General features: G+C 40.4%; 1 protein-coding gene across 2 annotated transcripts in view; it reads right to left on the reverse strand.

The window, feature by feature from the left end:
* The window catches only part of ADCY5 (adenylate cyclase 5), a 208,345-nt gene that overhangs the window by 23,553 nt on the left and 161,591 nt on the right, over positions 1-23,201 (reverse strand). For both annotated transcript variants that reach the window (XM_017823584.1, XM_017823585.1), the window contains 4 exons: positions 20,440-20,580; positions 7,479-7,501; positions 3,395-3,539; positions 1,678-1,775 (listed from right to left, as the gene is read on the reverse strand). In XM_017823584.1, the coding sequence (XP_017679073.1) occupies positions 1,678-1,775; positions 3,395-3,539; positions 7,479-7,501; positions 20,440-20,580 (407 nt within the window). The remainder of the gene's footprint in view (positions 1-1,677; positions 1,776-3,394; positions 3,540-7,478; positions 7,502-20,439; positions 20,581-23,201) is intronic.

The raw sequence follows: 23,201 nt of genomic DNA on the forward strand, positions 1-23,201 counted from the left end.
TGAAGGACAGTATATCTAACCTGCAGTTAAAACATGGAATTTTATTTACTCTTGAACCACATCACCTTTCCCACAGGCCAGGCTGACCAAGGACACTTCAGAATTTCCAAAAAACCCCCAACCACCACTCTATGGGCAGCACGGAGGGAGACTGAGCAGCACAGCATTGACACCACACTTCCATAAGGGATTGGCTCCTGCATAATACAAAGGAGGCAGCCATATGGTTGCCACACATCAGAAATTGTCAAGCTGTCATTTAAATGTTAAACTGGGTTTTATGGAGACAGCTTAGTGGCTGCTTAGGGAGTTTGATGAGCAACACAAGGCTGGTAGAGGGCCTCTACAGGTGTGAAGTCATGGCAGCAATATCCAGAAATCCAAAGCGTAAGCCCTTGATAAATGAGGTACTCTCCAAGTACATTTCTGGATGTAATTAACAATGCTTTTATTTCTGGGAATGATCTAGTTTCCATTTTCAGCCTCTTTCAGCTTCACTTCCAGTTTCCCAAAGCAGACCTGTCTGTTTACACAGTGCATTTGTACTGATGTTATTTTGCTGATTCAATCTTTCTGTGAGCACTCTTGCCTGGGAGAGTGAATGACAAACATCAGACTACATGTTGTTTCTGTGACCTTCTGAGTATCTGATCTGAACACTACAAACCGATCTCTAATCCAAAAAGATCTGTGGTAGGAACAGAAGGCAGTTGTAATGGCATAAAATAGTACTGGAGTTCTCTTCAAACAATTTTTTTTGTCTTCTTGTAATGAAGATAAATTTGGAGCATTTTCAGAGCTTCTGTGATCTTTTTCTTCAGATTAAAAATTACTAACTACAAATTTATTTCCAACACAGCATTGCTCAGTAAATGATATATTACTGCTGCTAAACCAGAGCACAGGAAATACACACATGCTGTAATTTTAAGGGATTTTTAAAGAACTTTTTGAGAAGAAATATCATGTCTGCAGAGCTCACTTCTAGGAAAGATGTAATGGGTTATACTGTGCCTTGCAGAGAAAGCTGCAGGCCACTGCAAGGGCACTGTGCCCCACGGCCCTGAGGAGCTTATGCCACTCTTGCCTGGGAAAAGAAATGACTGCAACCCTTAAACCTGGAGCGAGCCACTCAAAGGTTAGGCATGTGTAGCTCAACTCCCTCTCTACCTTTCTTCTTGCACTGCTGCACTGAGTCCAGAAGAATAAATGTATGAGACATTATGCCTCATCTGTTAAGCAGAACTGTGACCTCAGTGCTCTGAGCAATGAGGCTGTGATGGTTTTTCACCTCCCTGTCCTACTGTGTTCAGATAAGAGGACAGCCAAGCCTTGTGTTGTGAATGTGTACTATGCCTTCATAGACAATCCTTCCTACTTAGTGATATTTGTTTTCCACAGGGTTATAAATGTGCTGAACTGAATTTCCTAAGATGGAGATAAATTATAAGAGAAATCACACCAGGAAAACAGAAATCCTCCCATGTCAGTGAGGAGGTTTTAATCTGCACTAGAAATGAGTGAAAACAATAAGAACCACGCATCACTTGAGCATGAATTATTTAAGGATTTTTCTCTTCCCCTTGGTGTTCTGAATTCGCAAGAAAAAAACAAAGAAAAGTAGGCTGCAATAGAGGAGGGGAGCAGATGGGAGCTGAGGGATGAAAGGATACTCACTGTGGCACGATTATGATTTGAACAAAGCAGATGAAGAGGAAGACTAGGGAGGCACAAGCCACGTAGGCTCCGAACCTGTCGTCCACCTGCTTGGAGTACTGCAAAAACACAAACAGTTATGTTAGTGGGAAATTTGGCTGCCTGCCTTCTCTCCACAAAACTTTCTTACTTGGCTTTTGTTTAGGTCCTTGGAAAGCAGTGCTGGTAGGAAACAACTACCGCTACAAACTCCCCTTCTCCCTGGGCAAGTTGTAAGGGCTCAAACAGACCCAAAGGCCAGGGAACAAACCCACACAGCTGCATGGAGAGAGGATTCACCAACCGTTCCTTGCATGAGGGAACAGAAATGGACTAACTGGGATTCTGTGTCACTGCCGTCAGACCTAAACTTCTTCCATGGGAAGTTTCCCCAACAGGGACAAATGCTGCTAATGAGGACACCATGCATTTTGTGCAGATGGCTTGACTTGCTCTAATGACAGTGCGAGGATGATGAGGCTTTCACAGTCACTCTTTCCAACTACTTGTCAACATATCGGTCGCACGGGAGCTGCATCCGATTCCCAGTGATGCTTTATTTAGCTTGAAGCATGGTTCTCAGTACAGACACCCTCAATGTTTGAACCACAAAATAAAAGGTACTCTGAACAGGTGAGCACTAATTTCCCTGGCTGTTTCCAGGTATAAAATTGAAGGAAAGGAGGTGGGGGGAAATTATGTGCTTGAACTTTTATCCAGTCCCACACTGATTCATTGAACAGCTGTAAAACCTGCAAAGGTCTGCTTTTGCAATAGGTTGTCATTCCTGTCATGGAAGGACTGTTTCTAAATAAAATTATAAAATAATGAGTGCAAACTTATTATGAAGCTTTTTCCATTGAATAATGAGTTTAACCTGAAGACCACTCAAACATCCCAAGGATCTGTGCTTGGATTAAAAAAAGAGAAAAAAAGATTACTTTCTTTGGGCAATTGAACCCACCAGTTGTTATAATACTTTTAATAATAGCATCTGGGTACCTCTAGACTTAAATGAATTTAAATTTGCAGCCATCTAGAGCTGATGTTGTCTCTATTATATAGTCAGGGAAATGGAAATGATTTTTGCCTCACAACAACAGTATCTGAAACCAAATCAGGAAGTAATTGGCTATTTGGGGGCTCTACATCTGTTTCTCCCTTTTCTCACATTTGTGGGATAGAGAACTATACTTGTTGCTTAAAATGAGCTCCCATTAACCAGAGTAGAGATTGCATCCCAATGAACCCTAATAGTACCCAGGCTCCTTGAGGGGAAAAAGGGCAGGCAAAAATCCCTCCAGAGGTGACTCAGAGCTCAGGGAGACTAAAGTGGGTTTCACCAGTGACTTGAGGGAGCTCAGGGGGACTGCAATCTCAGTTTGGATGCCTCAAAGTCAGAGAAACAATCTGGCTTATTCTGCATTCCCTTTACTGCTCATCATTGCATATTCATGTGTGTTTGACAGAAATGTCTTCATTTTCCTGGCCAGTGCTCCCTTCAGATGACTGTGACTTTCCAGGAACATGTATATTAAGGTTTCCATGAAGAAGCATGGATGTTTTAAGACCACAACTCCACCTCCAGCCCCCAAACACTAGCTTTACCTATAAATATAAAAGTTTGACCTTATGCAGGAGAATTAAAACTCATAACAAGCCTGACTGACATGCTGCAATGATTTTTAGAGAACACTACCTTTTTCTCCAAGTCAGGCTCCCTGAACGTTAAGAGGAACTTGCGCACGTGCTCAGAGCGTAACCGATCAATACTCCTGGCATCGATGGCACGGCCCAGAAACTCATCCACTTCATCCTCGGGGTTCATACTTTCCTGTGTATTCCTGAGGATGCCATGAGAAGGGAGCATAAGAGGACAAGATAATTGCTGCCTCTTCACCATGTAATATCATTCCACTTATAATAATAAGCTGGAGGTTAATGGCATTTCACTTATGACAGCTTCAAGTTGGGAAACGGAGTGTGAGCAGAGAGGAGAATGATATCAGCTCTAGAGCTCATTGCCAGTCCTGAGTCCATTACTAAAAGGATTTACTTGCCCTTTTTCGATACTACATCCATTTTCTTGCCTTAAGGTCTCATTACCATGCCTCATTCTCCAAAACCACTGAGTAGTCTCCTCCCTGCACTCCTCCTCGGACTTATTCTTCCCTGCACTGCTGTGCTGTTGTAGCTGTTAGTGCCTGAACTGGCAAAAAGATTTCTGCATTCAGTCCTACTGCTTGCTTCCTAATAATAATTTCTGTTAATATTACTATGAAAATTTCCAAACTTGAATAATTCTCCCTTTCTGAGGAAAAAAAATGGAACAAACATGTAGGGGAAAAAAATGTAGCCTGACTCCCCTTCACACAGTTATTTATGCGTATAAAGCACAAAACATAAAAAAAATATTCTGTTTACAAGGTATTTACTTAAGGAAATGTTGCAAAAGAAAAAGGTAGCAAACAAAAAAATACGAATTAGATTCTGCTTTCTAAATATGTGGAAGAAGATTTCTAGGTTGCTTATAATCTTTAATGTCAGTATTTTTCTGATGCTCTGCTACAGCTTCTGAAAAATGAGGCTGCTTTTCAAAAACTGTTGGAAAAAAGTAACACTGGAAACTTAATCATCCTGAGGCATTTTGCACTGAGCATCAGGAAACCTGAAGCAGCTCCTCAAACTCTAGTTATTTTTAAAATCTAACAGGATTTTAATGACTTGATGCTGTCACTTTAATGGCCTGCCTTCTTACTAGCTATAGGCAGAAATTAAATCTAATCCTGAAGTGCTGTTTTCCTGCTCTGCTTGCATGATTGCCAAGGTTATCCACAGGATATGCCCATAGTTATCCACTGAAATACGCCCCTCACTTGCACTGGGGCATATTCCAGTGGATAACTATTTCTATGTGCAAACCCCATGATGGCACAGCAGCTTAGGCCTCATATTGTGGGACTTTCACTTTAGGCACTCTGGAGAAAAAATCCTGAGGTCTAATAGGCACAGTGAAAAGCTACACTGCTGAATTTCCTTGGTTTTATTTGTAGTGCACAAGAGCACACAATGCACTCTGTGTTGCAGCCAGTGGGCTCCTACAGGTATGACTGTGCTGGAAGCAGAGATTGCTCAAAGGAGCTTACAGACCAGAATGTGACTCTGTTGTAAAAGTTAAAGGCCCCTTTCCAAAAGAAAGGCTCTTTTAAAGTTTTCTGCAAAACTGGATCAGATTTTAAGAAGCCCTCTGTAAACCAACCCTTCCACGTACCTCTTGTCAAGAGAAAAATAAATCAGGTCCATCTACTTGTTTCCATTCCACTGCTCTTTGCTCCAGTCAGTGAGCTGAATGTGTCTGCACCTCAGCTAGATCATGATGACACACCAGTGGCATCTATTTAGTGACCACATAGCAACTACAAACCTAGTTTGTCTCAAGTCTAATCTCTATCTTAGCTAACCTTAGTATTTCAGTGGTGTTGGGGAAAAGAGTTTTTTTTATTTTGGGGCTCTACAGTTATTTAATTCCTTGAACTTCATATATTCCACTTGGAAAATAAAAGTGTTTTTTTCCCTACAGGGTCAGGACATGCTTCCTTAGAGGAAGTACATCTGCTTGAGCACTCAAGGCGATGCTGCTTATTTTCATTCAGTCCTCACAATGTCTTCTGGACTCATAAAAATGAGCAAGGAAATCATTAGGCTTCGTATTTACAGAATGTCTTCCAAGATCCTGTGAGTTATGTACACATTTGGGTCATTCACATTTAGTCATTTCATACCACATATGAGGGATGTGATAGTTTTCCCCCAGAACTGAAGCAAAAGAGTTGGCTCAGCATCTTGGTGAACCATAGTTAAATTTCAAGTTCCAGTCGAAAAACACAACTCAGGAGGATGTAAAGAGAAGAAGAAATTGCCTGCTTGGACTCTGACCTCGGTTGCCTCCAGTTTTGTAGTAGGTCCTTATATTTCTGAGGGCATTTCTAAACTACAGTAACTTCTGTGGTTGCAGGCTGTGTAGAAATAGCCCTGCAGGTTTTAAATGGCCTTGCTGAGATATTGGCAGTGGGCAGCCACCTTCTCATAGCCTGCAGGGAAGCTTAGTCACGTTGCACAGACCCAGCTTTCACAGCCCGTTGTACCCAAGCTAAATTACTGTACAGCAAGTTTGGGTACATTTACATAAATGTAATTTAAATTGAAAGACAAAAGTTCCCTATGCTAAGGACTGCCCTAGAGGCAGTGCCTGTAAGTCAGAGCTGAGGTATTGCCATGGACTAATGAAATTCATATGTGGAAATGTGTATTGATATATTAATTGTGTGATCGAGTGGGGGGAAATCAAGGATTTCAGGTCACTATGAAACTTCTAGAAACACCTTTTAAAAGCACTGCTGAGATTTCTCCAAATGCAGCCAACGGAAAATTGTTGCAAGGGACAGGAACAGTACAAACAGAGCTTGGAGCAACTTCTGCACTCTGCTTGCAAATGTGAAAGCTAGCAATTAACACAGAGTGGCTTCTGAGTGGTCCAAAAATGCTCTGCTGATTTAATTACTTTCTGCAAATGAAGAGTGTGGCCACTGCCAAAACTACATGTATGCCATAATTTTAAATGCTCCATGCCTAGATTCAATAATTAAATCATGTAGGTGTCGGGTCATGGTTTCAGAGGTGTGTGGTGCCTACACATTCCTTTGCTGCAAGTCAAAAGTATTGACCCTCAGTGTTTCTGCATGTGAAGGAACTGGGAACTTGACATGGTTTAGGTATCTAATTTTAACCAATATCACCACGAATATATTCTGCTAGACTTTTTTTTTTTTTGGCAAATCTTTGTACTTGAGTTAAATGGATTTCTGGATGAAGACACTCTGAGTCACTCTTAGGGTCACAGAAGCATTACTCTGTCCCAGCTCACAGAAGTCCACTTAGCCCTAACCAGCAGCCTGAGAAACATGATAAGGAGCAAGAGCAACAGATTTTTAGGCATCAGTCTCCTCTATTGTTGCCTACCTTGCTCTAAGCAAGCTTATAAGGAATGCCACTCAGCAAGACTGAATGCGAAATTATTCTAAATACCTACAATACAAGGAAATGCTTTTTTATGTCCAGTTGTAGAAATTAAAAAGTGAACACATTTGGGGGGTTTTCCTCCAAAGGCAATTTTTCAAAATACCACTCATGTTAAATTGTTATTTTAACCATTTCTTTAAAGTTCTATGAGAAAAAAAATGAAAATGTTGCTTTAAATGTGGCTATATTTCAGAATATGAAACTTTGAATTTAATTTTTCAAACAAGCTATCATTTCTGAGTTCATTTTTATATCTAGAAACAACTAATATGCAAAAATTAGTAATATAAAATATATACAAATAAACTCAAAAACTATATGCATTTCAACACATACATAAACTTTTCCTATTGGACTTGTTCAACACTTAGACATACCTTACAGGAAGATTTTGTCTTGGGTTATTTTCAAAGAAACAAATAGTGGAGAATACTCAGGGCATGGGGAAGTGGAGCAAAAGCATTTTAATTAGAAGAGCAAGTTAGAACCACACAAACAAATAAATATTTTGAGGGCAGTGGCTGTTCTGAATGCACATCAGTCAATCCCGTGCCCTCAACTGGCTGACCCTCCAGAATAAACCTCTGGAGAGTCCAGGCATTATTCTTGGCTTCTGGGCATCACTTTTTGTCTTTTTTTAATATGAGAAAATAAATCCCAAATGTGTAAACATAACAGTGTATGACAGAAGTAAATATGCTTACTTGTCCTTGGGGTCCTCAAAACCCTGAAAGAAAGGAAAAGGACACAATGGTTAGAAAACAGGCTGACCTTGAGAACACCACGTATCCTGGGAATGGCATTTTGCAGGGGAGTTTTCAGGGTGCTCATTTGTCAGGTGTGGAGGGACAGCTTTACCCACCCATGACCAATATTTTGTGCAGTTGTGTCATTGGGCAGACAGAGCAGTTTTGGAAAAACACATTCCTTCAGATGTAAATCCACGGAAGTGAAGATAAACAAAACGCTTCAGCTGACTGCTGGCACGCTTTATTTCAGGTGCCTTCTTTTTTGCAGTCACCGTTACAAATGATACAATGGAAACTGTACTGATATTATAACTGAGGATGTATTTTACTTGAAACAAAGCTCAGAACGATAACATAAGTCAACTATTGTATTCTGTAACTATTCCACAAGGTTCCATCTCTTTATGTCAGGGATTGGCTAAGGGTTTTCATTTTGGTTTTCATCTCTTCAGGAGGAACCTCAAGGGGTCTTCTTGCTCCTCCCCTCGTCTTAGGCACACACAGAACCTGTTTTCTTGAATAAGATTTCAGGAATTATTTATAATATTTGCAATAGCCCAAATGTTCACAATTCTTTCTGGACCACCTGAATTGATTAAGTGTCTGTATTTAGGAGCCATCCATAGTTTAAGTGGCTAGAAGGCCTCACAGAAAATTATGTACAGAGGTTTAAGTTTATATGTTTAGCATTAACATACCTAACAGACCAAATTGCATCAAAATGGCCATTTTGCATTGGCTGAGACAAAATCTGCCCTCTGACATATTGGCTTAAATTTAACTGTAGTCAAGAGAAGTTGTATATTTGACAAGTAGGGTCAAATACTCAGGCACAGAGCTTGTACCCTATGTTCCAAAACATAAAACAAATGTAGCCGGGAGATAGGAAGAACTGCTTTTGTTTTTCTCCCAGAGACTTCAGGCCAAAACTGCTCAGAGCACGTGAGGATATTCCAGCTGCTGGACCTGCAGCGGCAACCAGTCTGGGGGCAGCAAACTGAGAGCCATCCTGACAGTAAAAAAACAAACATCTTTGGGCAAAAATCTTCCCACAGCTGCCTTGTCCAACACCATCAGAAACAAAAACACTGACCAGATACTAAACGAGAACAGATTTTGCCCTTACAACTAGTCAGCAATGTGGTGACACAGCAGAAGTAAAGGCAACACAGTGTCCCTGAACAGCATCAGCTTTGCAGGAGGGAAAAAGGGAGGTTTGTCACTCAGGTCAGCAGCCAGGACTGTGACTCACTGCGAAAGCAATTTCCATTTCAGACTAAAACCACACTTCTAAATAGAAACTGCAACTCCAACTTAACCCATCAAAAATTCAGATGAAGGAAGTCTCTCAGTCCTGTGTAACAACCACCAGAAGATCCAGTGGGATGAAGGAAACAGTAATGTTGACTCAAAGTTAGCATGTCCAGTTATTCAAGCCAAAAAAAACATGTACTTTCTGATTTCACATTAAGGAATGATGAAGTGATTACTAAAACTTTTGTTGTGCCGTTTTCTCCTACTTTTTTTTCTTTTGCATAATTATTTTACAGTTGTCAGAAATATCTGATTGATTTATTTATCCTCTAAGCAATCCTAAAACACAGTGCCAAAACTGAAAGTTCACTGATTAGTCATGGAGACAAAATGCTCACTAATTTGTCTGGTGTCACAGTCAGTTAGGCTGAGGAAAAAAAATAAAATAACTGAACATGAATAGCTGACAAGAAATAAGCAGAGAGAACCAACAAGAAAATACACAATACTTGCTTATTAGATAGATATCAAGTTCACATTTTCAAGCTTAGCCACATGGGAACTGGATGACTGACTGCAGAGGGAGAGTCCCCTAAAATGGTCTGATTTTCACAGACAGCTATGTAACCATCTATCTCACTGAAATCCTGAAACTAAACACATAGATCTCATACTCCTGCCCTCTAGATGCACAGGGTTGAGGATACAGGCCAACCAGATCAAGTTAGTAAAACACCTCAGCAAGCATATCCTCAAAAAATTCACCAATATTTCAAGTGTAGAAAAATACATAGGCTCCATAATTAACTGGTCCTTTATACAGAGGATCACTTGATCAACATGGAATTTGATTCTGCCCTGCTTCTCTCCCTCAGCAAAACTGTTATAAGGAAAGTCTGTAACATAATAGGGAATTCACTGATCTAGCTTTTCAATTTAAAATACTAAATTGTGCTTGAAACCCTGGAAATTATTCATGCTGGTAGCTCAAAATAAATTGGTGTTTCAAAACCAAAGACTAAAAAAAGGCATATTTCAGGTAAAACAAAAGAGTTAAAGATTAATACATTTTCTTTCCTGGATCTTCATTTAATGAGGCTAAATATTTAAGAGTGACTTGAACTTTAATTAGAGAGAATCAGCTTAAAATTAAATGTAGTAGGAACCTCTTTAAGTTAAGCAAATTAAATGATTCACTTCAAATGCTCTCATATCATACAAAAGATTCTTCAAGCAGAATTGCCAAAAATGGGATTGTCATGGAGGAAAGTCTATGGGATTATTTTAGGAAAAAAATGCTCAAACACAGCTTCTTGAAAACTGGTCATTTATTGCAGGATATCTTTCTTATTTGCACTGAAATGTTTTGCCAGGATATAGAGTAAATATACTTCTAGAACCTGGTTGTGACCAGAGATTTTCATCCCTGTCCACTAAAGCTCCCGTGTTTCACTCACATACTAAAAAGCCTTTTAGGCAAAGGAGATGATCACACGCACAAGGTCACTCTGCTCACCCTATTTTTGGTTGGGAGCGAAAATTCCCCCGGGTTTTGGTTAATGTGTTTTCACCTCCTCCTGTTTCATGGGCGTGCTTGGTTCATTGAAAAATCTGCACTTAAATTATTTCCTTCCCCTTGCACAAGGCTTGAGCACTGATGACATATTGGTCTTTTTTCTTCTCCACAGCTGGCAAATAGTTCAGTATCTTCAGGACTCAGATGCTTTCCTCCAGTCAAAGCCCTTTGGCTCAGCTCACAGCAATTGCAATGGTCTGTGTTACACACAGGATAAACAGTAACACAACCAACCCTGCAGAAAGAGGGTCTACATGGATTTGCCTTCATTCCTAAGGGACTAATACACTCATAATCTGGTAGAAAAGTTTCCAAGCTCAAGCAGGAAAGAGAAATAACAGGAGCTGCTGCTGCAAGCATGTGTATAAAGCCACTCTCCAGCAGCCTTGATGTCACCTGTCTGTGCTTCCCACTGGAGGCTGGGCAGCTGGGCTGGACTCAGCCTGTTTGGGTATAGAGCAGGTTTGGAGCTGCACAAAGATATGTCATAACTTGCATTTCTGCACACACATGTACCGAAATCTGGACACTCAGGAAAAAAAAAAAGGCAGCTGATAAAAATGAGGTGCCTGTCGTTTAGGAGAGGGGGAATAAAGGGGTAGGAAGAGAAGCAGCCAGTTCCTGGAGTTAAGTATATAAATGCCCTTTTGACTGCTCATGGATTTGTACCCAGTAGGCTGAAGAAATGCTGATGGCTTTCTAGGGTGCTATGAAGAAAAGTCTGGGAATTGTCAGCAGGAATGAAAATGGCAAAAGGGGTGATGGCTATGAGAATCAGACAGATAGGAGTTCACAGGAGTTCAAGAATAGCTCCATAATCATGATGATAAAGTAGCCCTTGTTAAGGCCAAAATTCCTTTCCTCTAGAAGGGACCATAAGGCACGAGATAGGTCTCATTGTAGTGCAGTACTAATGGGCTGCTGCATATAGGAACTCATGCAAATTTTATTCAGTCTCATTTTAAATATCCCTAATACTGGAGTTTTTTTCCTTCCCCCAGGAGGCTGTTTTACTCTGCCATCAGATTGCAAATGTAAAGGTAATAGCATTTAATAATTGCTCTGAGACTAAGACAGTCCTCTCTCTGACTTCAGGAACATTAACTCAAACTTAGCTGAATCAGCTCCCTTAAAGGCTCTGCTCTTTCTTCTTTTCTACAGGAGATCATTAAAAAATCTTTATTTTTTTATGGCAGGTCAGGTGACTCTGAATCTACACTGACATCCTCAGTGGGAGTAGACATGTGCAGGAGGTAAAAAAGAGGGGATGTTATATTACTGCTCCTGTCCCTAAGGCTTACTATTTTATGGGGGATATTTTATGAATATCTATTGTGTTAAAAGCTCATATGACTGCCATCTCTCTGCTTGACTTCTAAATTAACTAAGCCCTTTTCTTTGAAGATTAAAACTGATTCCTTAAATAGAATGATAAAGTATTTGTCAAAGACATGACAAGCTGACTGCTATACCATAATACTTCAAATCAAGAACTATTAGAAATAATAATTGTAACTTCGAGAACATTAGCTGCAATTATTAACATATTGTAAATATGCAAAGAAAAGTGGAATAGACTTTCTATCCTTTTAACTTTTCATTTAACTCCAAAAATAAGACAGTAGAGAGGCTGATGAGCTCTATGACCTTCTTAATGGCAATGTGGGTGGGAAGCACGTATTCCACCCTTAAAAACTTCACTCTCAACTCCAGCAAAGATGGTAAGAGCAAACGTAACAAAGAAACTAGTTTTTCTTGCCTTTTTTCCATCTCTGGAATGAAGTCGAAATAGGACTTACATGATGTTAAAGCACAAATTGAAATAACTTGGGACTTAGGGACAAAATCAGCTCTGTAAGAGGTAAGGCCAACTTGCAAAGCAAAAGTATTTCACAGAATCAATCACCATGGAAAATAGAAAGGGAGAGTGGCAAGCTGAGAGTGGATGTAGTTAAAAGCAAACCTTCTTTGCTGAAAATAGATTTGAATAATTAGTTTTGTGGTGGGGCCAATGTTGTACATTCTCTTTGTCCCTGTGGTCAAAAAGACAAGGCTGTGAAGATAGATGCTGCCAGGTGTAAATGCAAAAACAAAACTGAAGGACTTCAAAGCACTCAAGCCAGAAATAAGACAATTTCTATACCAGAGTCCAGAAAGAGCTAAGCATGATCGGAAGGATATTTAACAATCATCTAAGTGCAGAACAACAAACTGGCAGAAAACCAGTTTATGAAGCAGATTAAATGATGAGTGTGTCTGCTAAAGCTGGAACACAGACTAATGAGCTCTGAAAAGGAAAGCTGAAATGCTCCCTTTCAGCAGCCCACCTCACTTGATAAATAGACTTTCATTCCACTGCACTGCTCACAGATGGTGAAACCCTGTACTTTGTTCAACTCAAAATGATTTTGTAGACAGCTCTCAGCTGGCAGACCAGATCTGGCCAATGCCATGAATTTATCTGGTCCATCAGATTTAAATCTAAAGAACATAAGTGGTTGCTTTGGTTGAAATAGGTCTTCCCTGCCTTACTTTTAATTAACTTCTGGCTCTGAACTCACATCTCTGAGAAGTGCAGGTTGCTAACACTCTTCAGTTTTCTGTGAACTTTGAATCCAAATTTCTCCAGTTCAAAGGTCATATTTTCAAGTGGTTTGTCATTCTGTGCCTCACTTGTTAGCAGTTACCAGAACTTGCAAAACAGACATAAAAATAAGTAGTCCTAGAAATGCTCTGAATCAGTTCCTGGCTCCACAATTTCTGCCCTTCCATCTCTATACTCCAAACAATGATAAACACAACAAGCTTCTCCAGAAACTACTGTCAAATGGCCTTCTAATCAGATGCAGACAGACTGAATCCAAGCTTAACCAGCCTTAATTGAAATTGCCCACTGGCGCTGGCCAGAGCTGCTCACCCTCTCCGAAAACCAGACCCAAACCTGCTGACCTGCATCCTTTTGCCATTAAAGCTTACTGTTTGCTTTAGGAAGCTTTGGAAATCATTCTGGTCAGTGCCACAGCTCCACCTGTGCAATGCTGCCATGAACATCAGAGGAAATGTTTCTGTGAATAAAGGGGAATTGTATCTTTATTTCTGTAGGCTTAATTTAGTCCCACTCAAAACCAGTCTGACACCTTTTAGTAGTGTCTCAATTCAAATGACCTTTTCCCATATGAGTAAGATTTACTCTAGAAAAGGGTACTGAAGAGTGGAAAAATTACTAGTGCAAGACTTAAAAGCAAGTATCAAACTCTATCTAGGTTTCACAAAAGCAGCTGCAGACCTGCTGTTGCATCTTGCTGACTCTTATCCCTCTTTTAAAGAACTTAAGCAAAGGTGATTGCAAGCCCTGATCAACTAGAATAAAAGCTAGGTTAGCAGATGAGGATACAAAACTGTGTGAAGCCTCTGACAATTTGAGCAATGTACATTATACTCCCACTCATTTATATGAGACCTCATGGAACATGTGAATCAGGCAAACCCTCTTTCCAGGTAAATACCACAGCAATTACACAGTGTAACTGCAGGATACGATTCCTCCCCTTGCTGTTTGTGAGCTATCAAAACCAAATTGGCTCTATAAAACCCAGACTAGACTAACAATTTCCTCCCAGGTCTATAGCAATATGTGGAGATTACAACAGAAAGGATTTAGAGAGTTTCCCTCTGCTTGATTACGAGCTTGATTACTACAATAGCAGTGAAAAAATAGTGGGTCAAATTCTTCTCCATTGGGTGCTCCTGTCCAGCTTTGCTGACGTCAGTGTTGCAATTACCAGATTTAGCAGATGATTGCTGGAAAAGAGGATAATGGTGACCTGCAGTTAAATGAAACCTTTAGAAGGAGGGTGAACCGCCGGTGCCTAATTCATGGACTCAAATCCACTTCTCTTTGATAGAGCTGCACTATTGACTGAGGAAAACTTGTCCTATTGAGCTTTATTTTAAATTTTAATCATTTCTGATGTTTAAGCAGTAGAGTTGGCACAGAACCAGCTACAGCATCTGTTCCTCTGATGCACCTGTTCCCCAATTTTGATTTCCAAGTAACAAGTTGTATTGTAGGGGCAACTTGGAGACATAAAGGGAGGAAATGAGCTGTATTTACAAGGCAACATGCAAAGAATTGTTTGATTTAGGACAGGGGAAATAGGACAAAGAATTATATTCTATGGTTGAATGACCAGGCTTGTAGATCAGTGTTGTTTCATTAGAAAGTAAACACCAAGCAACCAACTATCACGTAGAAGGCTGTGCAGAGTGCTCTGAGCAGCACCACAAGGAATCAGCCAGCACCTACCTGAAAGAAAAGCTTGTTCTTTATTACACCAGCCATATCCACGGTCCATTTTTATAACCTTGTCTCACATCTTTTAACATCTGCATGCAGTAATATTTCCTACGCATATATAATCTCTATTTGATGTTATTTCAGTTTTTACTTTGTAGCTAACATCGATGCCATACACAATTTCAAATTAAATGCTTCATTAGTTGTACTCAGAGTCATGACAGAAGCATGGTCAGACTGAAATGAGTATTGCAATCTTCAGGGTTTCCTCCTTCTGCTCCTAAACTTCCTAATGCTAAACCTTTCCAGCAGCTGAAAAAACAAAAGGAAGTCTGCCAGGCATCTACAGCTGGACTCAATAATCCCATTAGCCACTCTGCTCATATTTGATTATAAAAACACAGAGGTACCTGTTTGTGAAGTAAACCTTCCCCAAAGCATGCATCATTGGAACAAGCTATAGTCTGTCATACTAGCCAGTGTAAAACAAATATGAAAGCTGTATGGCAGCCACAAGATACAACAGCAGGACTTTCCACAGATGAGTAGATATCATGGCACAATTAATGCCTTTCTTTTTTTTTTTTTGCAACCCAGACAGCATCAGGCTGTGTCAAGTCTGATTGTAAGACCTCAAAAAGGACCAACATATTCTGGGTAGCACTAATAAAACTTCAGTATGAGTGCTGGGTTCAGTGTGGGCACTCCCTCTTGTCAGTGAAATGGCAAGTGCTCAGAGGGGAACAAGAACAACCACCGGGCTGGAAAGCACCGAGTAGGGAACAAACTTGATGAGGGAATCAGAGCTGTGCAGAGACATAGTAATAGCCTTCAAATACAGAGAAAGTAACTAACTGTAAAGGAGAGCAAATTAAATTGTGAATAGTTCATGCAGCACTGTGGTTTAAAACTGAAGTGAGGGAACGTGAAGCAAAACATCAAGAAAAGTCATCAAGCTGTTGAAAGGGATGCCCAGTAAGACTGTGGGATTTCCATCCTTGGAGGTCTTCAAACAAGGGCTAGACAAATATCTGTCAGAAATGCTGCAGATAGAGCTGGCTCCTGTACAAAGGGGGAAATTGATGCCATGAAGTTCTGTGCAGCCTAGGTTGGAAACTTTCTAAAATCTTTACAACTAGCTCATATTATTCTTATATTCTTTATTCCATATACATTCTCCTAATACAGACTTTTAAATGTTATTGTTTCTATATTTGCAAAGGATTTTGTGACACCCTCCAGACTGAAAAGCCCTGAATAAAATAATTAAAATCTGTTCAGGAAAATCAGGGATTCCACAAGCTTCTTATACAGCCTGTTTCTGGCATCTAAGTTTTTTCTTAACTTAGATCTTCCTTTCAGCGAATTAGGATCATTATTTTTAATCCAGTCCTTTGCAGTCATGGAGAATGATTTATCATTATTTTTGTCCTTACAAACCTTCCTGTGTTTGAAGACTTTTGTTTCTAATCAGTCTTTTCCCTTCTAGACTGAGCAAACACAATACTTCCACACTTCTTTATAGGTCACACATTGAAACTCTACTAATTTGTAATTTTCCTCACTAGGCTATCTCTAATTCATCCACATCCTCCTAAATGATGTAATCCCAAACTGGATGTGGTTTTCCAGATACAAACCTAATAATGCTGAGCAGGGTAAAAGATGTAAGAGAATCATTTGTCACCTAGAACAGCCTTGTAATTTTGGGAGGTATCAACATTTGCCTTTTTATTGCTGTTTACAACAAACCTCTTTCAGTCAACTACAATCCCCAAACTGGTTTTTTTTTAATAGTAGCTTTGTTTTGCTGGTGAAAATTGAGACATGAATATTATTTCCAGAAGTCTAAAATCCATCAATATTTATAAAAGCACTCTGAAATATATACTGGGAAAAGCAAAGTATTTCTCAGTGGTGTATAAATATTGTTATAGCTATAAATATATCTGTACTCTCAAATGCTTTCAAGTCCATTTATTTTTGACCCTTTTGCAATTAAAAATTGGACTAGACAGACAGTGGGGAAGACAAGGCTTTGTGTATGGAGACTTGGGGGAATGAGCAGCACAAAAGTCTGCATTTCCAGAGAGATACAGTCACTGGTCCTGGACTGATTGCTTTTGTTTAGGAAACAAGAAAACAAGCTGTAAAACCCAATAAAAATAGAAAGTAGCTCTGCTGTTCTTCTGCTGTGCTCTGGCTCTGTTCATGCTCTGTTGATCCAGTCCAGGCTCCTCTGCCCACCCAGGGGGAGCAAGGCTGCCCTCGACCTGCTCCCTGCTGGCAGCATCACCCTCTCCAACAACCTCACAGGGCCAGGGCTCCAGCAGAGCCTGACAGCTCAGAGCAAGGCTCTTTGCACTCCCAGGGCATTTCTATCTAATCTTCCTCTGCTGCAAATTTACCTGTCCTTGAGGGGCAGCCACTGATCCCTGGCAGCCCAACTCAGCCCAGTTCCCAGGACTGACTTTCTCCAGGCCATGCCTCCACCAGCTAATGGGGGTCACGGTCAGCAATGGGCAGCATCAGTGTCTCCAGCCTGCTGCCTCCCTGGGGACTCTGCACGATAAGAAAGGCCACTGCTAAGCAATGAGAAGGGAAAATGAAGCACTTGTGATGGTCTAGAGAGCAGACCGGTGCAGGAGGGAGGTGGAGGGGCTGTTGGGCAGGATGGGACAAACTGATGCAGTTGCAATCCCAGCTGACTCAGTCCCCAGTTAGGCAGGGTGGGAGTAGGAAAGCAACTCTGGTTTTCGAGGACAATTTAAATTACTGCTGCATGGACATGTGTTAGATATTTTGTGTTATTCATATGTGTATGCAAATGCCTGAATAAACTCTTGGATGCCCAAGGGAAAAACAGTCTAAAAGCACTGTGGAAAATCTGCTGGACCCAGAGGAGGCTATGCTCCAAGCCACAGCATGGAGAAAAAGCAGGGGTCAAAGACCTCCCCATGCCACTGTCCGGGCTGCTGTCCCACACCAACCCCACCGGATGCACTGCTGATGTGCCCAGACATGGCAGCACATTGAAAAGCTGTGACAAAAGCGGAGGAGAAAAGAAGGAATACATGGCTACTTTTGATACTAATCCCTCTCATCTAGGACTACCACTAATATATCCTAAGAATAGAGACAGCTACCAGAGCCAGCATTCACAGAAAAGAAAAATGGCCAAAATAATTCCATTTTCTATTAAATATAACAGTTCCTTCCCAAAAATGCAATTCAGGGAACTTTAGTATTCTCTTTTGGGGAATTGTTAAGTAGAGCCACAAAAAAACCGTCTCTCTTTTTTTCTGGAAATGTGGTTTTTCTTTATAATGCAAAATGTTTTACATTTGTAACAAAAACCAGTGCCCTTTATAACCATCCATATTATTCCCTACACACAAATGTATTCATATCTACATATCAATATAATGTAACTGCACATCGCTGCAACATTACCTGGCTCCTGCCTGAGGACTATCTCACAATTACCCTTTTAAATACCTGTTTTGAAATTACAGGGCTAAGGAGCTCCAGATTTTAAAGAGAAAGGCAATATTGCACTGCCTGCCTTTGGCATACTGTTTCGACTAATCCAACCTTACGTGTTCATAGCTACCAAGAAAAAAGACTACATATAATTGCACGCAAGGGATATGGGGGAAAGGTGGGTAATGTGGAACAAAGAGCACATTTTCAGGAGGTTTGAAAGCTGGTGCTGCTTACCAAGATCAATGACATGTCATCCCAGAGGAGCACCGATAAAAGCCTTTGTAGTTCTGCTCCCCTTCTGTCTCTCTGTATTTTGTATTTCTAAGCAGGCAGTTTGCAGCCAGTGCTCACTCTGCATGCATTAAGCACAAACAGCATCCATGTAACAGAATGTTAGAGATTACAAAGTGCTGTGCAAAGTTGGGTGGTACAAAGAAATGCATATTTAAATTAGAAGTTAACACAGAGTGAGTTAAGACAGGAGGTGGAGAAATTACTCCTGTGATTTAACCAATAAAATGTCCATCTAGTAGATATTAAAATGGTCTCTAGGCCACTGGGAGCAGCATGTTTTCATTTTCACTAATGCATCTCAAACATAAAGCAGTGGGAAATACTGTAAATAACAGATTTTAAAAAATAGTCCACAAGAACAACAAAACGTCTAGCTGAATATGAGAATGATACATCTGAATCAGGCTTAAATTGGTTTTCAAGAAACAGCCTTATGCATGCAACATCAGCTTCTCAAAAAAGAGCTTAATACAAGAGACAGTACAGAAGCAAATTGAGTGGAAGAGCTTTTCTGATCTGCTGAATTTTCGAAAAGGTAAACAGCATTACAGGGAAAGGTTCAACATAAGGAAAAAAAAAGATAAGCCTTTCCTCCTACAAATGAGGGGCAGTGAAGTTTTTAGGACTCAGCTTGGTATTTCAATAAATAATTATGTTTTTCCGACTGAACAATGAGCTAGACACGGCAAACTGTAATTAACACCAAGAAGCATAATACCATTTGGCATGCATATACCTTGTTTCTGAACAGAAGGCTGCAAAAACCCCTTAAAAGCTATTCAAAGAAACTTATAATTATGTGCCAGTGTGATTAGTCTCTTCTAATAATGTCATGCCTATTGAGCACACCCTATTGAAAGCCCACATAAAAAATGTGCAGTTCCACTGATCTGTAAGATCTTGTCAGAAGCCCTCATTTGGAGATCTGAGAAATGAAAGAAACATTACTATGGAGATTAAGAAATCTGGTTTAGCAGTGTAAAATAGTATAATGATTGAATAATATTAGCAGCAACTATTAATAAATCTGCCAGCATTTCCCATTAGAACACACCCTATGCACTTGCTTATAGCCATACTTAAATTTTTAAGCTGTGAGATTGAATCTCATGTTAAAGAGTTCTTTGAATACTTTGAGGCTTTGGTGACGTGGAGCCGAACTTTGACTATGGACAACAAAGTGGGCAACAAATACACACTTTCAACTGTGCATAAAGGGTCAAAACCACATAAATAAGGTTATAGAGCAATCAGATATTCATGCAATTATAGAGGTGTTAAATACCTGTATTATTGTTAAAAATAACCATTATAACAGAAACTATCTTCTTAGTCTTCATTGCAGGAAACAAAGATATCACCTACAGCTTTATGTAAAATAAGCCATAAAAGTGCCCTCAGTCCAATTGCATTGGTAACTAGCTCTTTTTCATTTTAAATTAGAAAGACTGAAAGGTATGAGCAAGAAATGAAGATGCCTGCTACCTTAGGCCAATTAATCCATGTACTTGAGAATGTATTCTTGAGAGTTAAACACAGCAGCATGATTCCTGGGACCCATGAGGACACATGGGCATGTAGCTCAGAGATGGAGAGCAGCATCTGTGATAATGCAAGCAAGAAACCTTTGCAGGTTTCTTGCTGTAATGAGCTAATAGAAGTGTATGTCAGATGCTGCTTGAATGCTTGAGCTACTGAGCAATTTTTGCAGACAATCATGTTCTCTCACATGGCCTGGATGAGTTTTCAGAATGTGGGACAAGCCAGACAAAAGAGGCTTCTTTGTGCCATTCAGCCTCCCTTCTCCTCTCAAACAACCTTGTGTCTCATCTCACAATCACTCACCTCCAGATGTACCAATTATTGTTATTTCTGGAGTCAAAGTAGAATTTAACACCCCCGTTTGGAAAACACCCTCAGGGCTGTAAAAACCTTCAGACAAAGCAGGAGGGATATATAATGCTGTATTAGGAAGAAAATACATTAATGTCCATAAAGCAAGACATTACCATTCTCTTCATCTCCTTGGAGACCTGGTGACCTCCGAGGTGGTTATAAAAGGGCCGGTCCACACCCCAGTGTGGTGGGTTATGGCTGATGGAATTCGCACGCTGACGGTTCATCTTGGCTATCGTGGCTTTCTCATCTTTCTGAAATACAAACAAGAGAGGAATGCAGAAAAAATTTTGAAACATTTACATGGCAGTCATTCTCCAAGCATCTCTGACTTCTGATCTCTCACTCCAAGAGTCGGCTTTGCACCTTGAACTTCTATGAAGCAGCTGCTCATCAGAAGCAGTTCCAGTCCACCATTTCTTTTTCTTCCCAATTTTTAGAACACTTGCCCCTAAATGGGGCCCACCATTTTATTCCTTTTCTTGTTCTGAGTAACCGCCATAACCTGTGTAAACACGGGGAGCATTCCAAAATGGAGATATCTACTTTTTTCCCCTAGTAAACTGAATCAAACTGAATAGTGTCAGATAGAAAATTGCAGTTCCAAGCTAAGATACTACATAGACACCCCTCAAAAAACAAAAAATCTTTTACGTCTGGAAGAGAAACAACTCGCAGAGTGATCTGGTTGAAGAACAGAAGCCTTGAAGCTCCTTGAAGCTATGGGAACAAAGGGCACCTTTCTCCATAGGTACAAGCAAATCATTTTCCGCACTAGCAGGACCATATTCCCAGACACGCCAAGGAAAGCATGTAAATCTTGCAAACAACTTAACTGTGTGTAAGGTAAGGATAATGTAATTGCAGAGTGTGACAAAATGGTCTCCTCTATCCTAATGCTGCTTCAAATTTTATCGCTGACACCAACATGCCTAAAGTTTGAACAAAGTCTTTGATTTTTGTTGTTGGAGCTGGTTTTGAATCTTGGCTGCAACAGAGCTTACCGTGAAGTTTGCACAGGATCTGTTGGACGGGTTTCATTCAAGCTCAACACCAGTTACAAGAGCACAGAAGCACAGCATAGAACTAGCCTAAACAACAGGCAGATTATTTCCTTATTTTGAATATATTCCCTGGCCAAAAAGACAGGCAGGTTTCCACATGGAATGTGTTCTGCAGAAAGATGGGAGTTTATTGCACAAGATCAAACCCGTGCACCTTCTCTAGCAAGGGCTGCACTGCAGCCTGACTCAGAAGGCAGAGGGGTTGGCACTTTTAAATCCTTGCTTAAAAGAGACAAACTCTGCAGAGCTTGAGAATTCAGAAGGTAGGGATAGCTACAACTTGGCTGTTTATTACTCAAGAGGTTAAACTTTTTCAAGAGAATTGCTGCTTCCATGAGATTACAGAAAAAAACCCCAGACATAATAGTTAATTTTGGATTTCAGAAAGTATTCAGACAATTGATTTATTTAAAAAGAAAGCATCAGTTGCTTTCAACTCTAGGATTTTGGTTCAAGTGTTACATGACAAAACAAGTAGGTCTACATCTTTTCTTGCCTAGAGTCTGCATTCCCTACCTATTTATTTTGATTCCCCACTATTCACTGTAACCTGTACCTCTCAGGAGTTTGCAAAATACCTGGTGTTATTTCCATGGTAACCAGGGAGTTAAATGTCGAGTGCTATGCAGCCTTAAATTAGAATTTTTTAAAAGAAATTTAAAAAGGCTTGCTAAAATTCAGTGCTGGGGAGAACTGCCTGATTGACAAGCATGGGAAATCATCTTCTCTTTTCTTGCAAAGAAGAGGCAGCTATGATGACAACACTTCCCATGAGACCACAGCTCACCACACAGGCACCAAACTTCCCAGGAATGTAGTGCTGGAAGCTTCATGGCCACTAGCCTGGGGACACGGTGCCACTTGGGACAGGAGCCCTGTGCTGGACACTCAGCTGGCCCCAGAACAGTCAGCAGCAGTGTCACTGCAGCTCCAGGCTGCCAGCAAAGATGTTCTACCACACAGCCAGGAGGACAAGTGTAGGTTCACAAGGAAACTGTGGGAGCGATCCCAAGGGAGCTGTCAGCTCCTCAGGAGGTTTGCTGGGGGAGAACCACGTGTGCTCCCACATTGCACACCCCCAGGACAGCAAGTGCCTCCCACTTCATCTCTGCCCTGCATTAAACCCACCACTGTTTCATCTGCAAGAGCTGAAAAATCCATTGCTTGGCACCAGCTGACTTTCACACGAGGAATCATGACAGAGCCACTGGATAACCTCCAGGAGAGACAGCTTTTAAATGTTTCTAAAAATACATTAATGTGATGCAATGCTGATGTCCAGATTTGAGTTGGTTTGAGGTTTTGTTTTTTAAAAGTAACTGCTCTATATAGTCTCTGCCATAATTTGTAGCACTTTCTTGTCTTTTTGCAGTTATGCAATATTTTTCATAGTTATACTTCTTTCTTCTACGATGAGATGCCAGAAAACCAGTAGGAAATACAGTTTCGTTATCTCCAAGCAAATATATATTGTTTTCAACAACAGAAGCAACACTGTCAGTCCATTTTATTCCAACTTAGTGAAGGGTTTTCAACCAAAAGGAATCAAAAAACCCAGATGTTGGAACTGGTCTGGGGACCCATAAAAGCAAAGCCCTTTTGTTAGTTTACAAATGCCTTTACATCAACAGATGATAAAAGTTATATACAGCCAGATTTCCGCCCACGAGTTAGTAAATTTGGTTAGAATTTGAGAAAAACCTTAATGCCAAAATGCACAAAGACATACTACCCCACTCTGCCAGTGAGCGATCCTCATACCTGAAGCATCACTTGATGAATTTGAAGGAAATAAAAGACCTCATACATGT

The sequence above is a fragment of the Lepidothrix coronata genome, unplaced genomic scaffold, assembly GCF_001604755.1.
Source record: "Lepidothrix coronata isolate B3197 unplaced genomic scaffold, Lepidothrix_coronata-1.0 Scaffold103, whole genome shotgun sequence".
Lineage (NCBI taxonomy): Eukaryota > Metazoa > Chordata > Aves > Passeriformes > Pipridae > Lepidothrix > Lepidothrix coronata.